Source organism: Carassius carassius, chromosome 22, assembly GCF_963082965.1.
Source record: "Carassius carassius chromosome 22, fCarCar2.1, whole genome shotgun sequence".
NCBI lineage: Eukaryota > Metazoa > Chordata > Actinopteri > Cypriniformes > Cyprinidae > Carassius > Carassius carassius.
Window position 1 is genome coordinate 7,967,841 of NC_081776.1, and position 27,021 is coordinate 7,994,861.

The 27,021-nt window shown below is 38.3% G+C and overlaps 1 protein-coding gene across 1 annotated transcript; it reads right to left on the reverse strand.

The window, feature by feature from the left end:
- On the reverse strand, positions 1–26,742 carry LOC132098846 (CCR4-NOT transcription complex subunit 4-like). Its single transcript, XM_059505068.1, has 13 exons — positions 26,538–26,742; positions 20,806–21,034; positions 19,997–20,194; positions 17,128–17,214; positions 16,841–16,942; positions 16,620–16,745; positions 16,411–16,535; positions 15,296–15,499; positions 14,906–14,960; positions 14,492–14,747; positions 13,838–14,374; positions 3,562–3,783; positions 1–1,882 (listed from the first exon to the last, which is right to left on the reverse strand). Exons 2-13 carry the CDS (start codon positions 20,977–20,979, stop codon positions 1,569–1,571), a joined length of 2,400 nt encoding a protein of 799 aa, XP_059361051.1. The 5' UTR covers positions 20,980–21,034; positions 26,538–26,742; the 3' UTR covers positions 1–1,568.
- Between the last annotated feature and the right edge of the window lie 279 nt (positions 26,743–27,021).

A 27,021-nucleotide genomic window follows, 5' to 3' on the forward strand; every position in this document is an offset into this window, starting at 1 on the left:
TGACATTTCGTCTTTTATTTAAGATTTTGTTTTCCTCCAGACCTTTAAAGAGGTACAATTTCCTTCAGCTCTTCATTTTTCTTACATTTTAGCATTGTGTAAAACCCAAGTTAAACTGTACTGGTTCGTTGTCATCGGGATTTAATTGATTCATTCCTCTTGAATACTGCTGAATATACAGAATTGTCGGCAGGAACCTACACAGCTGATACAGGATTAAGACCGTTAAAAGAAAATGAGGATGAGTGACAAAGTGTTAACCATCCCGGATGAGCCCCCTGTGTATTGCCAAAACATCAGTTGCCCAGAAGCGCCGCTATCCCAGCTTTCCCTTTTATCACTTTTGTGGGGAAAAAAAAACCTTGCAAAGTAATTGCTACAAACACAAACGACATGATCACATCCTCATGAATTTCCCTCCACCGTCATCATTCGAAAAGCCCTTTAACCCCGATTAGTTTCTTCACACACCCATCAATCGCAAGTTTCACGCCACACATTCACACATCACCGCATTCTGACTCTAGATCTATTTCCTAAAACTCTGTACACCTCGCACACCTTCAAGTTTCTTTAGGGAGCATAGTCAAGCGTAAACACTGGCCACGTATGTTGAGGCAGCTATGAGAGACGCCACATGGTGGCATCCCGGGTGCTACATGAGCCCTGCGCTTAAAAGAGAGTCGGTGGTACCAAGCTTTCAATTCCTCTTGATTTTGCAATGCGCCGCCCTCTGATACAGAAGTTAACGGCGGTGTTGCGATCTAAAGCAGAAGACCCCCTGACCAACCAGGAAATTTGGTGGAAGGGTCAAAGGCAAAGGCTTACATCCATCTACAGCTAAATGCCATGTCAAGAGCGGCCACCATGTTTATGACCCATAAAAATGCATCTCCCTTTTAACAAGGGCACAGAAAGGTAGAACAAAGTTAAAGGCCAAAGATCCTCAGTGAAAGTTTTTTTTTTCGCCATCATTATGCCTTTGATCCGTCAGAGTAAATGGAAGCCAAGTACCCTTTTGATCAAACACAAAAACTGAAGCCCTGTTTTTATTTTAGATTTCTACTTGATTGCTCAGCTGCATGGCTTTAAGGACTCTCACAGGAAGTAGCTCCTCTGTTGTGCAGATGGATGAACAGGTGCTGTTCTTTTTGGTTTAGCTTTAAAGGCAGACTCTTGTTTCTAAATCAAGCCACTTTTCGGTTCCAATGGAATTTCATTGATAATGCAATTTTTTTTTTTTTTGTATGAAGAGGTCCAAAAATTGTGTAGTGACGTTATTGTTAAGTTTTTACTTGTTTAGGCTTCATACCTGCCGAAAACTACTTTTCTGTGACAACTGGCTTATTAAGAGACCGTTTAAAATGGGAAAGCTGGAACAGAGCACTTCGGCAACAAACAAAAAGGAAAACTCAACCAAAAGAAACACAAATCCGGGATAAAAATGAGCGCAATATGAAGAGAGAAAACAATACATGATCTTGTTATTTTGTTAATAGCTTTGTACTGATTCATCTGCAGTGTTTGTTGGCTGTTCTTCGGGTAAGGGGAATAGGTTTTCACAGTTCCTAATGTCGGTCCATGCCAGCACTCTGTAACAGATCTGTGGAGGCCTGGGCTGAGGCTCTGAAGGTGGTCTGGAATCCTGGGGGAGGTGAGTGGAACTGGGTGGCGGGGTTGGCCATGGCTGTTGTTGGATAAGGGGTCCAGCCAGCTCTGTGGGGGAACTGGGATCCGAAAGGGCTATTGTGTTGGGGCTGAGGGGGCACTATGGATCCGGAAGGGACATCCATCTCTGTGAGTGCCTGCAAGGATGTGAGCCAGTGGGGAGGATGGTCATCCTGCAGAGAGTCCAGACTGTTGCCTGAGGATGCTGGGATACCTGAAGGGGACAAAATGTTGGGTTAAGTATCAACATGCAAAAACTTTGAAATAAGTAAAATGTAGTTATGTTCTACTTTAAAATCCATGCCCCAGGTTCTTAAAAGTTAATTTTTGTATTAACATTGGTTTCACATGGAACAGCAACTTTACATTAAATTTTAACCTAGTGTAATCATCATGTAAGTGAGTGTACAGATCCTAACATTTATGAAAAATTCAATCAATTTAACAATCTGGACTAACCTTGCCTTAGAATTTTAAAAAGATCGAAAATGATATTTATGAAATATTTATAAAACTATTTTATCAAAACTGCTTTACCTATAAATTTAAGATTTTTCTTTCATTCTTTTTTTATGTGGAGACCATGACACATTCATGCCATGGAGGGAAAAAATATCAGAAATTTAAAACATCATTATGACAGAAGTGGATTCAAGTCATTATATTTACTTTTTTAATGCATATTTGAATAAATTAACAAATTCAGACAAATACAAGGAGCATCAACTGTTTACAGTTTAATATAATAGAAAACGCAGTGTTACTATCCATCGACAGATGGAATTAAATCACTTTAATCATAACCGCATACTGTACTAACCAGAACAGAGCAACAGTTTGCTTTGTCAACACATTCACTGCTCTTCAGCTGATGCCATGTAAGATTCCATTTATCGTGTTGGCAAAATTGAAGACATTTTTTTAAATCATTTGATATAATAGGATTAATTACATAAGGAAACTGCATTTTTGCATGCTTTTGCACCATTTAAAACATGCCGGCCTGCTTCGAGCTATTAATTCCAAACCCCCTGTGGGTGATGGATGCTGCAGGCAGCTGCTGAGAGCCCCCAGACAAATTATGTGACATCCATACAGATTTCAACTTCAACCTTAGGGAGCAACAGATAAGACATTGCTATTTCCCTTCAACCTGGGGGAGAAAATGGCAAAACTTTGCTTGAAGTATTGATTACAAACATAGCTGCACACTTCAGTTTTTGTACACTAAACAGCAGATAATTGTTGATACAGAACAACGCTATAAATGTTGACTGCATTTAACTACTTTGTTACACTGATTGTTAAGTATCGTGTAGTATTCTTGTGTGATATCTGATTTAGTCCACATGGATGCTTTAGACCGACTGAAAGTGCAGGAGATCAAATTGATCTGAAACGTGTGCCCTCTTTTATGGCCCTTAAAATGGCTTTACATCTCTGACATTTTTAGTGAAAAGGTTACAGAATAAATGTTCAAAAGGCTTAAATGCATTATTCATTTTAGCTCCCAAAGGCACAATTTGAACGGGCTTGGCTTTTCCTGAGGTCAGGGGGTTTGGTGATTTTAATCTTTTAATCTTGTGATTTTTATTTTTTTGTACAACAAATTATAGATAATTAACTGTGAATAATTCATCTATGATATTTTAGTAGGCAAAATAAATATTAGGTGTGTTTAACTAGGGTCAAAAATTAAATGAGTCTTTGGTGATTTGGTTAGGTTTAAGGGTGAGTGAAGCGGAAGGGTTGACAGTGTAATTTGCATTTTTTTTTTATATATATTAGTACAATGTTAAAACATATTAAGGAATGGGAAGGAATTATTCACAATTAAAACTTTTGGATATTTTACAAGGCTAATCTCTGTTGCGAAGGTAATTCAGGTTGTACCTTTGATGATGGCAGGGTCCTTCCAGCTGGCTGTGCCATCCCAGCTAAGGCTGTGTGAGATTCCGCCTGTGTGGTTCACACTGGACGAGGAGGAGGATGATGAAGATGAAGATGAGGAGGAGCTGGGCAGTCCACCAAAGTTGATGTTGATGTTGGGTAAAAGTGCTCTGAGTCCATCCTGCCACTCCTTCACATTTAGACTTTCTACTGAGGTGCTGTTTTCTGTTTGGGAGGGTGATAACGGGGTATCCAAACAGCCATGTACACCGCAAAAGATGGAGAAAAACAAGAGAGATGGAGAATGAGAGAGAAGGGGGGGGGGGGAAGCAATTATCAGATTCAACATTTTATTTGCACAACAAAAAAAGTTGCCAATATTGAGTGTTAATTTGGTATGTTTCGTTTTATAATTGTGACAAAACCAAACAAACATTCAAAAACAGCTGCAACAGAAAGGTAGAACACACTTTATCATGATACTGTCTTAATGCAACGCTTATGACGCAAGATGGTGAAAATGATGCAATGTGACTTAATCAAATCAAGTGATTTGGCATATAATGGCTGAAGATTGATAGGTAGCCCTAACAAAAACACAATTTAACTGAATTCTCTAGAAATTGAATTTTCACTCAGGATATCACATCAAGGAATATCATTAATCAAAGCCGTACTGTGGATTAATAGCTGCTACAGTAATGATGATTTATACTTGATTTAGCAAAAACAACAGGTGATCTTTGGCTTCCTTCTGAGTCTACTTGCCCTTACTAATGGAGGAACAATCATTATAAAGCTCTTTACAGTCCCGTTATTATTCAATTAGTTTCTCATTTATTTTTTCTCTGTGTCACACTGGAGGAGAGACGCACAGCTTCAATAACGCAGAGCTTCTTTCAGCTGGACTCAGGCCAAAATAAACCTTTTCTTTTCTAATCAGGCCAGTATTCTCCTAAGGGTTGCTTCTGCCCACAGGGAGGGAGAAACCAGGCAGCAAATATGAAGGAGGGAATGGAGAGAAAGACAGAGAGATGGAAGAATTGCAAAGACGGGGGAATGGAGTGAACGAGAAAACAACCCTGGCAAGGAAAAAACTAATCTTTAGCCTCTGGGCTTGACTTAAGACTCAGCAAACTTCTCTGGGCACCTTCCTCCTACATCATTTTCCCTCAAAGCCTGGACAATAAACTGTATAAGGAGGTGAAAGAACAAGGATGCCAGTGGGGTTCAACAAAAATGCATCAATATTAAGGTTGGCTGATAGATTTAATATTTACTGTTGCATTATTTGAGTGCAACTTATTTTAATATATGAGAAGAGATTGCATACTGATACGTCAGATATGAAACTGGCACACAATGAAGGAAACTGATTATCCGACACAGCTGAAATTTTTTCCAGTCACCAAAGAATAATATACAATTAACTAATCAGAATCAAGCATTCCAGAAATTTGTCTAATAAGACAGATATTCATTTTCATTTTCATTCATTAAAATTCTTATTATGACCTCATTAGAATAAAGCAGAGAGGTTCAGAAGTTTGATTAATTTTCACAAATCAATAAATTGTCCTTTTCCTTTCTTAAAAACATTGATTCAACAATTTGTTTGCATCATCCAAATTTCCAAGTCACTGCAAGACATTACAATTTAGCAATACAAATGTTTTAGCAGTATTGCATTTATGTAACTACTGTATTTTCCGGACCATAAGTCACACTTTTTTTCATAGTTTGGCTGGTCCTGCGATTTATAGTCAGGTGCGACTTATCAAAATGAATTTGACATGAACCGAGAGAAATAAACCAATACAAAACATGACCGTCTACAGCCACGAGAGGGCGCTCTATGCTGCTCAGTGCTCCTGTAGTCTAGACTGAAGACAGAGCGCCCTCTCGTGGCTGTAGACGGTAATGTTTTCTCTTGGTTCTTGGTTCTAAATAAATGCGACTTATAGTCCAGTGCGACTTATATGTTTTTTTCCCTCATCATGACGTATTTTGGGACTGGTGCGACTTATACTCAGGTGCGACTTATAGTCTGAAAAATACGGGTATTAGAAATATGCACTTCATTAAGCCGTAATGGAGTATTCATTACAAATGAATTAAAATGATGGAGAACACAAACTTTTTCCCCGTTTCTTTAGTTAAGCATTTTCAATTAAATTGTACTTTTTGCAATAAACATTTTGTATAAACATTGTACTTTTATATTTTAATAAATACGGGCTAATTGGTTGAAATAATGTCTGAGAATTTGTTTTCCAATAATATTAATTTTTAGAAAATAAAATTTCACAAGACTTAAGATAAAACAAACAACAAAAACCAAAGAGAAAATCTTTCAAAATAAATGTAAAACAGAGAATATAAAATTTTAGTATTACAGTCCTAATCTGTAACTATATCACAAATGCAAGTGTCCTACCACCAGCAATATAGGCATCTACTGGGACAGCCTGCTGTTAAAAGGTCTTCAGATAATAAAGGTGCATCTGGACAAGACGCACTGATGCACTGATACTGTCAAACAGGTCATACTTGTAATTTAATTATTTTGCAACATGGGAATTTAAGGAGTAGACGCAGCTCCCACATGACAGGCATTTCTCCTGAGTGCGGGGAAGGGTCAAAACTATGGATGCTATAAAGTCAGCATTGTGTTTATTACTCCATTAGTCAGTTGAAACCAGACCTAATGGATCTCAACTAAGGGGGTCAGAGTTTGGCTGTTTAGCATGGGCCAGTTAGCCCCTGCTGGGAGAAGCAGTTAATCCATCATCTGGTGGCAGAAAGCATGTTTCTCCATTGATGATGTTTTCCGTATACATGAATATTCTGCATGGAATATAAAATTCTACAATATTTCATTACATTACAGTAGATGTTTTCCCAGTGACCGTTTCTTTTTCTCAGCCTCAAACACAGAGGAAGTGACACATTCACTTTGAAACGCTGAATTGGTTCTGCAGTCGATATAGTCAAACCTGTGCAGAGAAACAAGTCAAGTGTGAGAACGAGCCAATATGAGAATCTAGACACTCAATACCAACACTTGAGGGGGACTGGGCTTTAATGAAACACCTCTGAAGGAGGGGAAAAGCTGAATGAGGTGTTGAAGAACGTGAATGAGGTGTTCTTTTAAACCTATCCATAGTTTTTACTTCTGATTAGAAAGAGCTCGTCTCACCAAGTGTGTCAGACATTAAACACAATCACCCATGTTCGCATTGGCATACGCAGATAAACAAGTGTTGTCATGTTTTATTTATGCAGATGGGACAAAAGCTAAACTCAGAATCACATCAGCAGAGTAGAAGAAACTAAATTTCTCTCACAGGGCTGTAGAGAGTGTAAAATACGTCTTTTTCCATCAATTGAATGTGTTTTGCACTTTTGATGACTGGCGTGTTAATAAAACATTAAATCCACAAGTAACCACAGTAATGTATACATCAAATTATATACCTACTTTAGTTTATTAGAGTTTAAGATATTTATTTTTTACTGTATTTTTGCTTAAATGCATGTTTGGCCAACTGGCCAAAAAATAGGCAATGGTGATATTTAGTGGAATCGACTGTTCATCATGTCAACTAGGTACATTTTTCAGGTTTTCAGTCATTTTTGCATTAATTTCACAAACTAAATTAAGAAAATTGCACACATAAATGAGAATTATATTAGTATCCGCAAAAAACAAACAAATAAATAAACAGTTAACCATCTATTATCTATCACAATATTTTCCCTCATTATTGCTTTACTTCAGATGATGCTTAATTACATCTAAATCTGTATTTCCAGTGTATGAGAAACCCCTCTCTCATTCAAACACCACATCTAAGTTATATAAGTTATAAGACTACATGTGTTGGCCCTCCAGCCTATTTTGGGATCTCGTTTCTTCTTCGTAAATAATGCAACATTCCTCTCCCAAGTCCTGGGCAGCTGCATCCTCTGGAGGACACTGCTGCAAACAGGCAAGACCAAATCTCTCACTAAAAACCATGGATTTATTTAAGAAACAAACATAAAATGCACTGTAGAGCTCAACAGAGCCAGAAATGGAGCCAGTGGTATTCAAAAAAAATAAGTCATGCCAGCTATTCATTGTTTGTATGAGTAATGAAACCCTCAGGTCACAACCAATATCCCTTCCCTTATTTTTGCACCATCTGAAATACAAGTTAATCTAATCTTAAAAAGCAGGAGGCACGCTGCAAAACAAACAGCCTGTTAACAAATGCTACACTTCCACAGCAGTGTCAGCAGATTAGATTGTTTCACATAAAAAGCCCTAAAGCTAGACTGCAAGGAAGCACTTTCTATTTAAATGAACTGAATTTCTGTAAGATCAATTCAGGACGTGCTTGGGAGGTAACTAACTGATGCTACTGACTTAAATGCATTTTTTTTTTTTTTTGTTGCATGACAGCAGCTCAATTGCTTTACAAATTTCTGAATGCATATTATGTATCTGAATGCATGGATAATACAGGCATTTCAGATTTTTTTTCTTGAGAGTTACAGGCTGTTCTCACATGCACAGCACAAAGATGAATCTTTGTAAACATTAATCTTTAACTTTAGGCTCAAGTAAAACTGAATTTAGCTGGAATGACTTTAAATAAAAGCGTTTATTGCCCGAGGTGGACACCCACACTCTGAGGTGATGAAGGTCCACCATATAAATCACAGAAACATAAAATGCTAAAGGCAAGAAAAAAAAGTGGGCTGGCACACTATGCATTATGAAAAATTGCAGCCCTGTCACAAAGATGATGATTATATGCTGTACAATTTGTATCAGCACTAAATGTGACACCGATCTCACTGCTATACTTCAAATCACAAGCTTTCAATCCATGAGAGAGCCCTTGGCAATCATCACCAGAATCTTCTATAACGGAGCTCTGATGATGCACATCTCTGCATGCTATCACAACAGCACCACACTGCCCTCCAGTGACTGAGTTTGCAGTGACAGCTACCCATAATGCAAACACATGTGCAGTATACTAACAGGGCTCTAGAGTGCGAGTGTTTCACTCGCATTTGCGCCTAAAAATAGTTATGTGCGAACTTGAAAAATAATTTACGAGCACAGTGTGCGAGTGACGGGCTGTTCTCAATACACTGAACAACAGCGCGATGAAGCAACGCATACCATTGATTTCACATGGAACTGAGCAACATAGACAGTATATAAAAGAGCAAGAGGACGTGACAGCGTCGCGGCTGCTAGATGTGAAAACGTGTGTGAAACAGTATGTGTGAAAATAGCATGATGACGCACTTAACTTTATGCAAATGAGAACGACGATTCACAACCAATGAGCCAATCACTGAAATAGTGTGGGAATGTGCGGGAGCTGCTGGATTTTAAGTGAGAGAGTCAAGTGAGGTAAAAACTGGAAAGAAAATATTGGTAGCTGCTATAAAAATGAAGAACATAAGTTTTTATTTTAAGCGAAAAAGAGATGAGGAGAAAGAGGAATCAGGTGAGGGGGATATGGAAGGTTTACATTGATAAACATTGCATATTTTATTGCGAAAGAAGAGGAACCTTTTGTCAAATTTGGGCCGCTTATCAGACTCCACCACAAAACGGAGTTGACATTAATCCCACATACGACAATGATGTAAGATGTGCGGAGATGATCGGTCAAATTGCTGACATAATGAGAGAGGGCCTGTCAGCGAAGCTTAAAGCCGCAAAGTATCTAGCCGTTCTAATAGACGGAGACACTGATATATCCAACACCGAATGCGAGATTGTTTATGTGCGCTTGTTGGAGGATGGGAAGCCAGTCAATCTCCTGGTCGGACAACAGACCCTTGAACACTCCCATGCCATAGGTAAGTTGTTTCTCTTTATAGGCTTTATTCTTGTGTAAAGTTGAATATTGCTGCAATAATTATAAAACTTTGTGTCCGGGGTAACGTTAACGTTATAAAGTAAATGAAGTAAATTTACGTAGCTAACAATCACTTCGCTACAACTTCATATCTGTGTGTGCTTTTACCATGTAAAACACTGCGACTCGTACACAATCTATGCTTTCATTTATAGCAACTTTATTTTTCTAAATTAATCAACAGATATAATAATCATTTGAAATAATCAAAATAATCATTAGTTGCAGCACTAAAGTTGAATCATATTCGCAATGGAGATAGAATTTAGTTTGTCAGAAAGAGTTTTGTATAACTTAATTGTTTTTTTGTGTTGTCAATTGAGGTGTTTTGGATGCCACAAAGGCCCCATTTTGTGCCGTTTGCCCAGAGGAGGATGGAGGGTCATGGATGAAGAAGTGCATCTCCTTTGGGGCAGATGGCGCCTCCGTGAACATGGGCCACCGTGGGGGAGTGATTGCCCATCTGCAGAGAGAGGCAGGGAGGCATATAATACCAATCCACTGTATGCCACATAGGTTTGTAAATAAAAAAAAATCTCTATGATTTATATGTATTTGCTAGTACATTACTAGTGTGCTAGTGATGCTAAACAATGTATTATAGCTCCATTTATACTTATTTATAAGTAAGTATTACTATTCTATAAACATATTTAGAAAGAATCATTACCTATACTGCATTATAAGAACAGGTATAGTTAAATTCATATTAAAGTACTTTAGGCATGAGTTTTAAAGTCTAAGTACTTTAAGCACAACTTATAAGTAATTATAAAGATACTATAAATGTAACTATAACTCAGTATAATGCAGTATAGGTTTTTATTGAGTCTTTATAAATATATTTATATAATAGTAATACTTATAAATAAGTATAAATGGGGCTATAATTCTTTATAAGCATGATCGTAATCGAAAGTGTTACCGAAAATACCACAGAATTATTTTTATGTTGGCACAAGAGAGAGACTCATTTGAATTGTTTGAAAGATTATTTTTTTTACTTTCACAGGCTAGAGCTGGCAATACTGACCGTTCAAAAGAAAGAGCGAAAGGTGTCTGTTGTATATGATCTTCTACATCTGATATGGAAGACTTATCACTTCAGTGGAAAATCCAAACGAGAGCTCTATGGTCTCGGACAAGAGCTTGGTGTGGATATTTGTACACCAGCTAGCGTCAAGGGAACTCGTTGGATCCCCCATGTCCACAGAGCCCTCAAAGTGTTCTTGCGGCATGGACAAGAGGACCTTGCTCATGACCAAGGCCAGTACTCAGTTGTTCTGCAGCACATGGAACACCTGGCAGTAGCTTCAATAACAGCTGAAGTTCAAGGGCGGGCAAAAAAGGTCAGTTTTACTTAGTTTAACACTAATTTACAAAAAATATGTTCAAAAGTCAAAAGAACTTTTAGAATCAAGTAATTGACAAATGTCTAGGCAGAAACAAATTCAACTTAAATTAACTAACACGTTTACTGGGCACTTGTTTACTCACTACTTAACAGATAAAGCGGGAAATGGAGAATGCACTCTTTTGTGTATTCTGCCATTTTCTCTCTGACATGTTTGAGGAGCTATCCTCACTTAGCCTGACCTTGCAAAGGAATGACCTGATCCTCCCCCAAGCCACATCAGAGTTGAGGAAGACAGTGACCAGACTGGAAGCACTAAAGTTTAGGGCAAAGGCAGGAGGCATGCTGGAGAAGATCCAGACAGTGCTCGCTCAGCAGCAGGGTGATGAGAGGAGATTCCAGGTGTGTTAGGATGAGAGTTTGTTAGGATGTAAGATAAATCGATGATTAAGACAGATTCTCAGTGTGAGAATCAATGTTTTTGTTGCACAATACAATACAAACAATTAGAGGATAAGGAGGGAAATGTAGTGAAGATTGGAGAAGTCTTTAAAAAAATAGAGACTGACAAATGGCCAGACATTTCATTGTGTGTTGGTGTGTGTCTCTCTGCCTCTCTCTGTGTGTGTGACGTGTGTGTTATTTCTGTTTTAGGGAATATCACTGAAGGGGAATCTGAAAGGCTTTACAGACTTCACTAATCCCCATCTGAGGCAGCACATGGAGGCGGCCATCAACATCGGCGTAGGAGACCTCAAAGCCAGGTTTGGTGGTTTGCTGAACGATGAAAGTGCCCAGACCCCAGTGGTGTCTTTCAGAGTGCTTAACCCTGACACATGGCCAGAAGACCAGGCCAGCCTTCTCACCTTTGGTGATGATGATGTGGCAGACCTGGTGAGGCATTTCAAGGAGCCTCTAGAGAGGTAAGAATTTATTTGACACTGCATTGCCATTGAGACAATGTTGTTTGCATATTTTCAAATTCACTTGCTGTGTTCAAACTTGCAGATCGGGGTGCAACTTGGCTGCAATCCAGGATGAGTGGCAGGGCCTGAAAACCCTGGTCAGCCACAATTTCAAAGACAAGTCTTATAGTGGCCTGTGGAAGACCATGTTGACAAAGGACCCTTACAGGCTTGACTATAAGGTAGGCCAACAGTACTGAGTGGTTGCGTATGGTATCCTTCTAAGGTTGGTTTTGATAAGTTAATGGTAAGAGTTTAAATGAAATTGAAAAGTATCTTCTTTTCTCTAGAACATACTGGAGTTGGTGCAGATTATGCTGGTGCTGCCCATTTCAGCTGCCCAGTGTGAGCGAGGCTTCTCTGCGCAGAATCGCATTAAGACTTCATCAAGAAGCTGCCTTGGGGTCTCCACCACCGAAGACCTGATGAGGATCAGCCTGGAGGGGCCTTCTGTCGAGGAGTTCGATCCCACTCCTGCTGTGAACCGCTGGCTGACCTCCAAGCGTTCCAGACGGCCAACATATAAAAGCAACTGGACAACTGATATCCTTTGCATCTGATATACCAATTTTGCACATGCAGTATATGCATGAAATTTGTTCATTTGTTTAATAAACAAATAAAAAAAACAACACTTTTTTGTACTGTGCTCCTAAATTTCTTTGTGTGCTCCTAAATTTTTTAATTTAGGAGCACCTGTACTCCTTGGGAAAAAAGTTAGCGTAGAGCCCTGCTACATGTACTGCAACTTCAAAAATTATTAAATATAGAATACTTCTAAACTATGTAAAAGAAGAATATATTTAAGAAGAATTTATTTTTTATAAATTACAAGCTGGTGATTTGAAGTATAGCGGTGAGATCGGTGTCACATTTAAGTGCTTATACAAATTGTACAGAATATAATCATCATCTTTGTGATAGGGCTGCAATTTTTCATAATACATAACATCTTTAATGTTCTATTTTTTTAGATGTCAATTTGATCAATTATTAAACCAAAGATCATATATACAGATAGATAGACAGATAGACGTTCACATCTACCTATCTATCATTCTACAACCCGAATTCCGGAAAAGTTGGGACGTTTTTTAAATTTTAATAAAATGAAAACTAAAGGAATTTCAAATCACATGAGCCAATATTTTATTCACAATAGAACATAGATAACGTAGCAAATGTTTAAACTGAGAAATTTTACACTTTTATCCACTTAATTAGCTCATTTAAAATTTAATGCCTGCTACAGGTCTCAAAAGTTGGCATGGGGGCAACAAATGGCTAAAAAAGCAAGCAGTTTTGAAAAGATTCAGCTGGGAGGACATCTAGTGATTAATTAAGTTAATTGATATCAGGTCTGTAACATGATTAGCTATAAAAGCTTTGTCTTAGAGAAGCAGAGTCTCTCAGAAGTAAAGATGGGCAGAGACTCTCCAATCTATGAAAGACAGAGTCCGGGTGCTAACCTGGCCTGCCTGCAGTCCAGATCTTTCACCTATAGAGAACATTTGGCGCATCATTAAACGAAAAATACGTCAAAGACGACCACAAACTCTTCAGCAGCTGGAAATCTATATAAGGCAAGAATGGGACCAAATTCCAACAGCAAAACTCCAGCAACTCATAGCCTCAATGCCCAGACGTCTTCAAACTGTTTTGAAAAGAAAAGGAGATGCTACACCATGGTAAACATGCCCCGTCCCAACTATTTTGAGACCTGTAGCAGAAATCAAAATTGAAATGAGCTCATTTTGTGCATAAAATTGTAAACTTTCTCAGTTTAAACATTTGCTATGTTATCTATGTTCTATTGTGAATAAAATATTGGCTCATGTGATTTGAAAGTCTTTTAGTTTTCATTTTATTAAAATTTAAAAAACTTCCCAACTTTTCCGGAATTCGGGTTGTATATTATATATATATATATATGTGTGTGTGTGTGTGTGTGTGTATCTCTCTTTATATACATATAAAATAAACAAATGTATCGATATACACACAGATCCCCAGCAATGGTTTGCACTTACCTGTCATATGAATACCTCCGAGCCCCATATTGTGATGTTGTTGTTGTTGTGGCATCAGGTTCAAGTCCAAATAGCTGCTGTGCTGTGCAGTAGAGGGGGTTCCGAGGTGATTCAAATGTGGGAGATTATTGCGCATGGGCATGCCCATCCAACTGTGGCGAGAGGTCTGCGTCTGGCCAGGAAAACTGAAGGAGTTGTAGACAGTGCGGTGTGGGAGCTGGGAGAACCCCCGCGAGGGCAAGCTGGAGTTTGTGGCAAAGTGTGAGGACGTGGGGAGCTGAAGTGGGACTTTCATGGAGGGGGCGTTGTGGAGTGGGCCAAGTATAGGCCCATGAGGGAAGACTGGCACTGATTTTGTGCCGGTCATTGGTAAGGAGGCTTTGTCTTGCACCGGGTGCTCGTTCTCTATAAGGTCAGCCAGTGCCTTACGGGTGACGTCAAAGGGGTCAAAGCCAAGGTCGTCATCCTGTTGCTTTGGCGAAGAGCCAAAGCCAAAGGCTGCTTGCCAGTCCGTAGAGGACGCCACTGGTATGGTATCTGTCCGAATGATAAAGAATAATTGTACATTTCACGTGTGTAATGTTTGTAATATAATTTGTTTTTTTTCTTTGATATTTTGTTGTTGAGATCCAAAGTCTAAACGGGTCTGGGTACCTGACGTGAAGAGGCTCTGTGGTTCTGGGGCAGTGGGCCAATCAGAGTTGCTGTGAAGGGAACTGGAAAAGCCAGACAGGCCGCTGGGCATGGGATTGGGGTGCCGGAAGTTGCTGTTGTCTGAAAAGAGCGACTGTGACTCCGCTGCGGCTCCTTCGAAAGGCGACCGTACTGTCATCCCTGCTACACAGAGAGGCACCACTAGAGATGGCTTGGACAGGCCTGGAGGCGGGGATGGAGAGTCTTTGCCGGACATCTAAAAGATTTCGCAAGGGAGATTTATGTTTTTACCTTGTTAAAACGTAAAACATTAACGGTCTAATAAAAGAAAAGTGGTTTAGATAAAGTTATTTAGGTGTACACCTTTCCATTCTATAAGGTAAAGAATGATCGTCAGTGTGATTATGAACTTACTTGTGAGGTTTCTCCGTTTCTTATACCGATGGAATCTGAAGGTCCGTTAGTTGGGCTGCAGAACAATCATGCAAACTTGGGAATCAATTACATTTATACAGTACAAGAATTGATGTATTACTGTTTTAATTTTTTTTAGAAAAATATACAAATTTGACAGCATTAAGATGTTTGTGAGAAAATGTCCTTAATTATCATGTAAATGTTATAAAGAAAACAAGTGTAATTTCACAAATAAATGTAATGTAATGCATTTGGAGTATTCAGTGTTTATATTATTACCATCCAAAAATACCTTGAACGCTCAGTGTCCTTAAGTTTGTGAGAAAATATATAAATAAATTGGCAAAGAAAAAAGACTGACAAGGCAGAAGTTCACAGGCTGGCTACCTGACAGGGTCACAGTCTGACGTGAAGGGAGGCAGGCCAGTGATGGAGCCAAGGCCGAGTTCTGTGTCCAGACCGTCTGGAGTCATGTTTTCAGAGTCTGAGCCGCCATCTAGGGGTGGGGTCTTATAGTGTTCTGGAAGCCCATTGGGTGTCTTTCCTGTGGTTTGTAACGAAGGCCAAGCTTCTTTGTTGTTACTACTGGAACTGGGGAATATGATACAAAACTTTAAATGTGACAGAAACTTTAAATGCAAAGGACGAAGACACCAACAAAACATCAATGTTTTCATATTCATTACGGATATTTTCAATCCTTAAAGAAAGTGTAAATGACAAGATTATAATGAATTCATTTTAATTATAACTTCACTTCTCACTCTATTGGGGTTTACGATAAACCAATGCCACGGTTTGGTTCGCTGTGGGGTAGGGTTAATGGCATGGCACCAGCAATGCTAAAGAACACTAGATCTAAAATAAAGGTTTAAAATGATGGATCTGCTCTGATAATCGGTGTGGATTAAACCTACATGCAATAGTGCATAAATGTTTGTGGGAATGTCATGCTTTTATAAAATCGCTAAACCTCCGGGAATGTATATAATTACACACTATGCCCGCAATGTTGCAGCGAAACATGGCAAACTAAACTCGGAAAAATTCACATTTTCAGCATTTTATTCTATTATTTTATTCAGTTATTAATATTCTTTGTTGTTTGTGCTGCGCGCTGAAGAGATAATAACAGAAGTAGGCCTACAATAAAGCGATTTACTGCAGTGTAACTCAACCAAATGCATCTTATCAGATAAATATATACGCGACATACATATGAGTATTGCAACTAACAGTCCCACAAAAGGCTGTGAGTGGCTGCACAAAAGCAACTATGCTAGTCATGAAGCTATAACTTGGTGTACACATTCTTGGTGTAGTGCGTTTTTCAGTTCGGTTAGAATATCATTACATCCCTACACTTTATAATTTTCTGTATTTTAGAATAATATTCATCAAAACTATTGAAATAGTATCCATATCTACATGTGTAATTTCTGAATGAATAAATAAATGGGTTTTAATTGGAGCAGCTGTGAAAGGTATGATTCAGTCCAAACCTCTGTGATGTGCTTGATTTGCCCTTTGTCTTCTCCCCTGCCCCTGTCGAGCTCTGCAGGAAGCTGGGGTTTGTTTTGTAGAGCTCCTGTAAGAGTTTCTGTTCATATTCCTGATGTTTCCCTGCCTGCAATGTCAAATGTTAGGAGCTCAGATGTAAGCCTGCCAGCATCAGTATCAGAGGTTGAAACACGGGAAGCATCAACGTTACCTGCATTTCTTCTTTTGTGAAACTAGCAGCTTCGTCTCCCAGCTCGTGAAGATACATGCAGTCTGGTTTGGGGCACTGCGTGCTTTTTAGAAAATAACTGCAGTATTTTGTTGTACCTAAAGAAGCCTGCATGAAATAAAATTCATATTTGGATATAATTCACACTGGTAGTAATTCATTCTTCGTAACATTAGACTATTTTTGTCCTATGTTTTTGCTACCTTAAGTGTTCTGCCATCTACTACAACATTGTTAACACACTGTATAGCTCGGAGGGCATCTTCTGATCGAATGTAAGTGACGTAGGCACTGGCACTAGGACCCTGGGGACAAATATCAAAGTATATTGGGTCACAAAAATCAGACAATTGGATAAAACAGAGACATGAATACAACCCATGCAATAAAAAAAGGCAGGCCCTGCTTAAATATTTATTACACAAAATATATTGCATGTTTTAATTGTTTGAGCAGACACAAGGCTGACTGGGAAGAAAGCGATGCTCACCTGTGAGCCAGCATAAGAAGTGCTGTTATTGATGACCACCTTATGGATCTTCCCAAACTTCCCGAAATACTCCGGCCTTTTTAAGACCTGCAATCAGACTTCAGTTATATATTTCAAAAGGCCTTATTGTTGTTTGCAGATCATGAACAGCACATGCAAATGCTGTTTGTTAATTTGATTTCACACAGAGAGAGAGAGCACACCTGATTATCATAATTCATTGGATGAATTTGACTATCACCCTTTATTACAAGAGAAAGCCATATGAAATCTAGGTTAGGAACTAAATGTAACCCCATCAGCACTGTGGAAAATATCATTTAACAAATTAAACTCTGTTTTTACACCAACAACTTAAACCTTTTTACACAACAAGGCTTTTGAGGATGAAAGAAAAAACAGGATTTTAATGTGAATTACATTCTGTATTGAGAACCGATGACCTAAACACTATAACAACACGATGTCCACAATGTTGTTCAGCCAAATCAACACTGAAAAGTGAAGGCACACAAGTAGGTTTCTGCCGGGTGACTTTTGAGATTCTGGTCACTCTTGAATTGTGAAAGCAGCCCGGATGTTCAAGTGTAGCGGCCTCAATGGCTTTCTTCTTTCTGTTCTTTTCATACCATCAGTTTGAAATAAATGAAAGCAGAGACTGAAAAGTGAAGGGACAATTCAGACAGACGAACCCCATTAAAACATTGTCATAATGCAGATTTGATGTTTTTAAAGCTTTGCGCTCCTCATCTCTTTCGAACGCTCTTGAATAACTTGTTCTCTGCTGAGATCTATTCAGGGTACATGACGTCAGGTGTGATGGCAAATAGAGGGAGAGAAAGAGCGTCAGAGAAAAGGGAGCAAAAAGAGAGTGAAAGCTGTTTTCATGGGCTGGTTATGCAGGCTAAGTGCAGCTGGTGGGCAGGTGGATTTCATTTTCCAGGAACTCATTATGGTCGCTTTTTTTTTATTTTTTTCATTTAATATTATGTGGCATAAAATCAAATCTACACGTCTTCAAGGAGTTTCATGCAGCCAGATGGAAATGATCCTGTAAAATATGCCTAAAGAAAGGCCATGATAATGGGGAATAGTAGACTCAGCGAACATAAGAGGCACTATTCCCTGCCACAGACATTTTGGAAGCACCAAAAAAGTATACTTACTCATATTTGGAAAACAATGTAGTCAGTGTGTTGTCACAACGCATATTTTTATATTGACACCAGTAACTACAAGCAGTTGACCAATATATCTGCAAGGCCAATATAACAGTTAATTATCGGCATAAATCAATGTGTTTTCCTTTTAGGCAAATCAGTGTCATAAGCAGGACTTTTATTTTGACAGCAAAGAGAGCACAGGAGCTCATTTTCTTCGTCTTCATTAGTTTACAATTTTTTACAGTTCTGTCAAATAATAGAAAGGCAAATGCTATGATTTTTCTTAATATATCATCAGCGTTCATGAAATATGCATTTATATGTAATATTTACTGTGTGCAAAATCTGCATTAAATGGTCTACTCTGGTCGTTAATATGATTACCAATGCACACACACACTAACACTTTATTCATACTTAAAAATACAGGATCACAAGATCAAAACGTGTATACCTCTGTTTATGTAGTTCAAATTATTCAAACTGATTCATTTTCAAATGATTTCTTATTTTAGATCTTATGTAAAATATAGTTTTAATTGCATAAATTGTTATGCTTGAGTAATGTGCTACCTATAAATAAAATAGTAATACCTATATGGGTCAACCACTGGTAGTAACTACTTGATCAGAATAAGATCATAAGTCAGATGGGTCTTTTTTTCAGTGGTGTAATGTAACAGAGTAATACTACTTCATTACAGTACTTAAGTATTTCTTCTGTACTTCATATTTGTCAATTTTCGCTTTTTCTCCACTATATTTACCAATTAAAATGTATACTTTTTATTTCCCCGAAGCATATTCGTTACTTACTACACAGTAAAGTTGGAACACAGATTAAAAGAAAGCAGGTTTGACGAATCAGTGGTCTGGTGCTTTCAAGTTAGACTAAAAAAAATCTCCTTTGTGCATGTGCAAACAACTTCTTACACAACCACAGTTGATTTCATCTTCTACTCAAGTCAAGGGTGGGGTGTGTGATATGCACTGTCTGCCCTAACATCGCAAGTGTTGTTTTAACGACGTGCAATCTGACACTACAGAGTACATCACAAAACCCAAATAAAAACAAACCCACAGAGTGCACGCATACACTGTGTGATTTAGTCTATTAAAATGCATTTAGAATGCCCATGAGATTCAAGATAAGAGGCAAATGCTTCAGTATGCCTTTTATATTTATATCATTTAATATAATTAATCTATATCACACCGGGAGTTGTGTTTTTTCTCCACATATCATAACAAATGTATAATTCATTTTATGCAAGTTTAATAAAGTTAGTTACATTTGAATTGCCTGAATTTGCTGAATTTCACCAATGAAAATAGTTCCAAACAGCACAGTTTGTGCTGCTGAGCAACTCACAGGACCTTGTTTTCTTATTGAAGGAATCAGTTTTTGTTAATGAATGGTTCATTGATTAATATTTATTTACTCCTTTTCTATTTTGAATTACCGGTAACTTTTTAAAATGTATACTTTCACTTTCGATACTTGAGTTTAATATTAATTTTTTTTTACTTTTCATACTTAAGTCCATGCACAGAAGTATGTGCACAGAACCCAATTGTGGGTTACCTATGAGAGCTTACTTACAAATACCACCAAGATGAATATCAAGCTTTAGTGCAATGGAATTATTTATCTTGAGGGAGAAGAACATCAGTTACACAGAGGTCGATGTGTTTTGCTGAATCACCTCTGGGTCAGCGAGTCTCTGCGAAAGGCCCACCACAAACACCAGGTTTCTCTGGACGACTCGCACACTGGAGAGATGCTTGCGGTTCTCTGTGATCTTCTGCTTCCGCTCATTCTGCTTCTGCTTTTTCTCGTTCTTTATCTTCTGAAGTTCCTCTTGAGAGAGAGGTTTGTATACTGCAGGGTCTTCTGGATAGGGCTGAACCAAACAGAAGATCCTAAATGTTAGATGAAATCATCCTAGAAGATTGTGCTTCACTAAATGATTCATGACAACATTATATTTAAATCATATGACCATATCAGCATCAAATGGTACACAATTAAATGTCTAAAATGTCTTACATTTTTCAATCAAATTCTGTTAGTTCGATATTTTACAGCAATGCAAATTATTTTTATCACCGGATGGATACTACGAAACTGATTTAAGTTATTGGCTGGGAGCATTCAGAAAAAGAATACAAGCACTGGAGGCCTGTTGTGTTGCACATGTTCCCTCCACACACCTAAAAATCACACAGACCCTGTGGCAACAGGAGAAGCGCAAATTATTCCAGCAAAGCACCCTGGGATGCTGAATGCTAGCCATTAAAACTATCCTCTGCTCGAGCTACCCAGTGGAGCAGTTTCTTAGAAATAAATTAAAGTTCCACAGGTTCCTTGGGTTAAGACAGTATAAATGCAATCAAGCGGTAAACCCAAATTTAAAGAAACATGTAAAACTAGATCTCATTTTAATTTGCAGGCCAAATAACTTGCATAGTTTAATATAACTAACCAAGGATGATACTGAACAAATTTGGTTACCTTTCTGCAGGCCGGGCAGAGGCCGTTCTCATCTGTGCGTATGCGATGCCAGCAGAAGCGGCAGATCTGATAGCCACAGGTGCAAGGGAAGAAATTGACGTCGTCAATCTCCAATGATTCCATGCACAGCGGGCACTCCATGGGGTCCTCCTTCACCTCAGGGCTGCGGGACATCCTATGGCACGGCGTGGAGAAAAGAGCGGGGTGTTCTCACAGTTTAGATGCAGAGCTGATGAGGGAAAAAAAATATTTTTTTTTAAAGAAATTATCTATGTATGTGTATAGATTGGATGGATGGATGGATGGATGGATGGATGGATGGATGGATGGATGGATGGATGGATGGATGGATGGATGGATGGATGGATGGATGGATGGATGGATGGATGGATGGATGGATGGATGGATGGATGGATGGATGGATGGATGGATGGATGGATGGATGGATGGATGGATGGATGGATGGATGGATGGATGGATGGATGGATGGATGGATGGATGGATGGATGGATGGATGGATGGATGGATGGATGGATATTTGATGTAATAATAGTAATAATAATTATTATTAAAATAATTTCTTGTTTTTTTCCTTTATAGGCCAAAAGTTGTCAAACAAACGAAGCTTCAAGGTTTAGAAATGTAGCCAATTTCTACAAGAATCTTGTTTCTTTGCAACCGTGTCTAATCTTCAGAAGCAAGACAGAATTAGACTCATATGACTCAAATAGACTTAAAGCACAACAGAGGTTGCAACAGAGCGCCAATAATGAGACTGCTACTAGTAGGAACGCATTTGTGTGAGTGGGAGGAGTTTAACACTCAAGTCAAGAGAGGAACTGAAGGTATAATTGAAATCGACAAGCACAAACACCCACACAAGCAATTGCAACAGTTTCTATAACAAATGTGTGTATTCTCCAGGGATCATCCAGTGAACTAGATGTCTAAATGTGTAGGTGCAAATTCAGCAATTACAGAAAATTTGATTTTGAACCCTCATATGGAACACAGATTCATGGGCTCATGACAAGGTTTGCATCTCGAAAGTAGGATGCAATGGTTGAAAAGCAATATGTCGTCTCTGTGGAGTTATTGTGAAGGAATGTGACTGCTAGCATCCTTACTTAAGAGCCTACTGAAAAATGGATGGACAGCAAGACTAAATTTGAGTGTATTTCCCTCATTATGCGAGTTGAAAAATAGAGAAAATTTTGAGGGAAATTGCTCCTTAATTATAAGTTGAAAAATGTCAAAATTTATAAAATGACATTGAGATAATTAAGGCAACTGGAAATGTAATTTTACATTTTATGTAAACTTAAAACATTTTAAAACATCACTTAAATGTTTTTGTGTAATCGGTTACAAAATATGTTTTGAGTTCTGTGAACTTATTAGGGTTTCCCCACGAGGTTCATTTCTCAAACAATGGTCTTAACGAAGCTCCCAAATGGAAACAATACATCGCGGCCTTGTGTTCATAAACAAACAAACAAACCGGAATACGAAGCTTCTATGGAGTGATTCATTTACGTCACGTTAAACTAATGGCAAAATTCTCCTGCCAGCAGGAGTAGTGCTGAGCTGCTCTCACAAACACTAGTTTATCAGGCATTATAGGCAAGATGAAATTAAAATGACATTGAAGATTTTCTGAACATGAACAATGTTTTTTGGCCGTCCAAAAGCACAGAGTACAATAACATATACACAAAAGGTTAGGGTCAATACTTTTTTTTCTTCTTTTTTTAAGTACAGAAAAGACTATTATAATATTATAAAAGATTTATATTTCAAACTTTCAATTCAAAGAAGCCTAAAATGTATCAGTCTGCTCAAAATTTACATTAAGAAATGTTTACTAAATCAGCATATTAGAATTATATCTGAAGGATCAAGTCACACTGTAGAATAATGTAAACAGCTTTGCCATCAAATGAATAAATTACTTCTTTAAAATCTATTTTAAATAGAAAAAAGATATTTTAAAGGCAATTAAATTTTTTAATGTGTTTAATATATATTTTTTCTGATTTTCTGATCAAATAAATGCATCCTTGGTAAGCATAAAAGATTTATTATTATTATTATTATTACTATTTTAAAATCTTACTGACCGCAAACTTTCAAACAGTGGTATATGTACATACAGCCTCATAGCTTACCAAAAAAAAAAAAAAACTAAAAGCCAACGGCATCATGTGGTCACTCTGTCCATAGCGGAAGAACCAGAAGTGTGAAGAGGGGAGAGCGTGTGGTTAGAAGAGGATGGGGGGGAAAGGGAGCCATCTAAAAATATCCCATCCAGGCTAGGCAGAGTACAGCAGGAGGAGTCAACCCCTTGAATCTCCCTTTAAAAGTGAAATGCTGATTGAACACAGGGGGCGGTCCGCACTACATGTAGGGTAATCAGTACTTCCTTGGATCGGCAAGGTCTCACCCCAGCTAGTAAGAGGGTCGGTTGGGAAATCACGTCTCCTTAACATGTTGATATGGAATTAGAAATAGGGTGTGAGTTTTTTTGCCATCCCCAAGACTGTACAGAGAAGGAATTCCCACTGTCAGTAAGGATGGGATTCATTCCCAGCAGAGGCGGGATATCAACTCCGGGTAATGAAAGCTTTCCGCTGGCCCCTGCTGGGAACGATGCATAACAAACCTTTAACCATCACTCTTGTAAAAAGGGATTTGATTCCATTACAAACCCCCAAGACACACTCAAGCTGCACAGGGTTTGGTTTCTTCTGGCATCCAACGTCAAATCACATGGAGTGAAACCAGGCAATAAAAATACAAAAAAGTCATAAGATGACCTTTAAAATAAAGACAAATGTTGAATATTAAAAAGGTCCTATCGCCGATTATCACAGTTCAACGAATTACACTTCTACACTTCCAGTATAAATGCAAACTTATTGTTTGCATTGACCAATAAAGCCAGAATCACCCACAAATCTCTTTGGAGCAGACACAGTAACAAACATGCTTGCAAGATGACTAAGGTGCTGGGAAAGCATAGGGACAAATAATGATCTAAGCCTACAATATTTGAGTTTTGGCAATGGTAGATGTTTTCATGTATACATTAACCAAGCATGCCGTGGGAGCTGAACACCGAAATGACGGTTTGAGGAGCCCTCAATCCTGTGCACAGGGGTCAATGTGGAAAGAGCTTTCTACAAAAAAATACCTTGTCCTTGAGAAAACATTCAAACTGGTAATTGGAGTCTTCTCCTGAGACTCTATTGCAAACCCATTTAAAGCATAAAAATGGAATGAAGTGAACATTTCTGACAGCTCACTTGCAGTACTAATAATTTTGAGTATGCATGTTTGATTCAGATATAATTTGGTATAACCTTAAATAGAAAGCCAACATCCGCAAATACAAAAACAACGCAAATCTCAGGAACATTGTGTAACCTAGGAACAAAAAACGAAGTCTTTCACAACATTTTACAACAATAACCACACTAAAAGCCACACCAAAAGATTAGGATAACAACTGAGCAACACTGAATATTGCAACTACTAACAAAAATCAAGTCTTGAAGGCGGACTGATAGGCAGCATTTTGAAAGTGTTTCTATAACAGGCAATCATTTTATATAAAAATCAAATCAAAGGTCTGCATTTTTAAAATTGGCTTTGAAAATTTAGTCAAAATAAATCAGAAAACGTTTTCCATTAGCTTTAATAGAAAGCAAACATTTGAACATTGACAAAACTGCAACTTAAAACAACAATCAAAAGCGAAAGCACAGGCTTGGAAAGTCTTTGGCACCGTTCTGAAAGGGTTTCTGCAATAGGCAGTCATTGATTTTTAAGTCAAATGGAAGGTCTGTGTTTTAAATAGGCTTTGAAGGGTGGTGAATATACATTTACATCAAATCATGTTAGTAGCTCTGTCTAGTACACACTAATTTCAATTAAACATCCTAATACACAACTACAAACAAGTGTGTCAACCACACAGTAACAAGACTGCTATACATTAAAACAGACTGAATTCAAAACATCATGTTTAATTTGTAATAAAAGGCTCTAAAAGATGCCTTTGGCCCCGACAAAAATAGGCAATATGCTGACATGATTAGCAAAAAGATGCACAGTTGTCTCAGCTGGCATCATTCTGGTGTCACAGAAGAAATTATCATCATGAGCGGATGGAAGAGGCATCGTCGAGGAACATACAACACACACAAAAAACTATTCTGGGCAAATAATAAAAGCACTAAAAACATGTAACCCAAAGGGTTCATCCAATTTAGAAAATATCTGCAATAGGCTATAGCTGAGAAAATAGCATGGTGATCTAACACAGCCAAACAGCTTTAATCACAAAACGGCCAATTTTCCAGATCTTACTAAAGCCTAAATTAAAAGGCTTTTTTTCCTGCACCGACCAGGATTGCGGCTGACCCGTTCAGACTGGACACAAAGGTGCAAATTAACATTTGCAACCAACTATAAAAACATAGAGCACCATTTCTATGCAACTGAACACCAAGGCAGATGTCCATTCAGAACGGGATCATATAGCACCAGCGACCCTTGCATAAAAAATGGTCTCTCAAACATTGTGTCTGGCACAAACAATGCACTGGAATCGGTCCACTTACAATCCGCCTGATATCCCTTCCAAAGCACAACACAAGAAAAACTCTCTAGTGCTCCCCTTTACAAGTATCTTTAATGGGCACCTGCATAAACATAACTGCCAAACTTTTAAATCTTAGCTGTCATGCAACAAAGTAAAGGAAAAAGTTTCAACCACCATTCGCTTCCATTGCATCTGTCTTTCCACACAATCAAAGTGATTCTGCCAAACATCTAATTTTGCGTTCCACAAAAGAAAGAAATACGGGTCTGGAACAACATGATCACGTTTTCATTTCCAGCTTGTTTACTCCTTTAAAAACCGATCACATCTGAAAGACAAAATGCAGATGGTAAGCTCAAAAGACCCACTGCTGAAAACAGTATTAATAGTGCACACGCAACAAGAACATAATGTTGCAACCAAAGACAACAATATCCTCTTCTGAGAGACTCTGACTTCTTATTATGTATTGTGGAACTGATGACAGTTGCATTTGGTCCACAAAACACTGTAGGAAGCACTATTGAAACGGGCGCCACACACAATAATAAAGGGTGTGGACAAAAATAATAAAGTAAACTGCAGTAGCGGAGCAATGTCGTTATCACAGAAATATTAGACGTCACGTCTATAAAATGATGCAGCTCATAAAAAAAAATCTACTCAAAAATAACAAGGGATTCCCACTGTCAAAGAACATATATGCATGTAACTTACAGAAATTAAAAGTGTTTCCTTGTAATTAACTGAACTAGCTAAAGCTAACACATATGGAAGTTGTTCCAACAGGCTAAATAAATATAACGTTACACTAAAATCAGTGTACATATACTGTGTACTGTCTGAGAGTCTGAAGAACAAAAAACTAGTCAGTGTTTGGCGATGCGAGGACTCATATTCGTGTATTTTAATAAAAGCCGGTCAAATGATGCGGCTAGCGGCTAACTGGACGACTAACGTTAGTCTGCCAGACTGATGAAACACACACAAAACACAGGCGTTGCCACAAGAAATGTGCGCTTGAGGGAGAGAGAGGGATGAGATGTGTTATAAAGAGGTGAACTCAGAGAGGAAAGCAGTTGAATGTGGAGGCGGTGGACAAGAGAGGCCTTGGTGGGATACTCACCCTGTCTATCTGTATCAGATTCACAGCAAATTAAATCTGAGCGGCCCAGGTTTAGCACAACAGGTCACAATCTAATTTCCCCGGGTGGTTAGTCCCTGCTCCTGTGTGATTTGCTGCGAAAACACCAAGCCTTGTTTCTTATAGCCTCTCTGTAGAGCGTTAGTGCCTCCTAACCACCATCTTACATTAAACTAGTGAGGTAGGGGAGCGTCAAGTATGACTTTTTAGCGCATGCGCAGTTGGTGATGGGATTGGGCCTATGTGGGTAATGTAGTGTGCATTACAGGTCGAACTGTGTGCTCAAGGGTATTTTTTCACATTTATATTGAAGCAAATTTTGATGTTATACATTTTGTACATTTCTTAAATTGAGTTTGTTGTCAAACAAATGGCTTGATGTAGTCTATAACCTGTAAAATTGTTGCTGTTTTATGAATCGTTTCATAAATGTTTTACTGCATAATGTTACTATTTTATTAGAGCA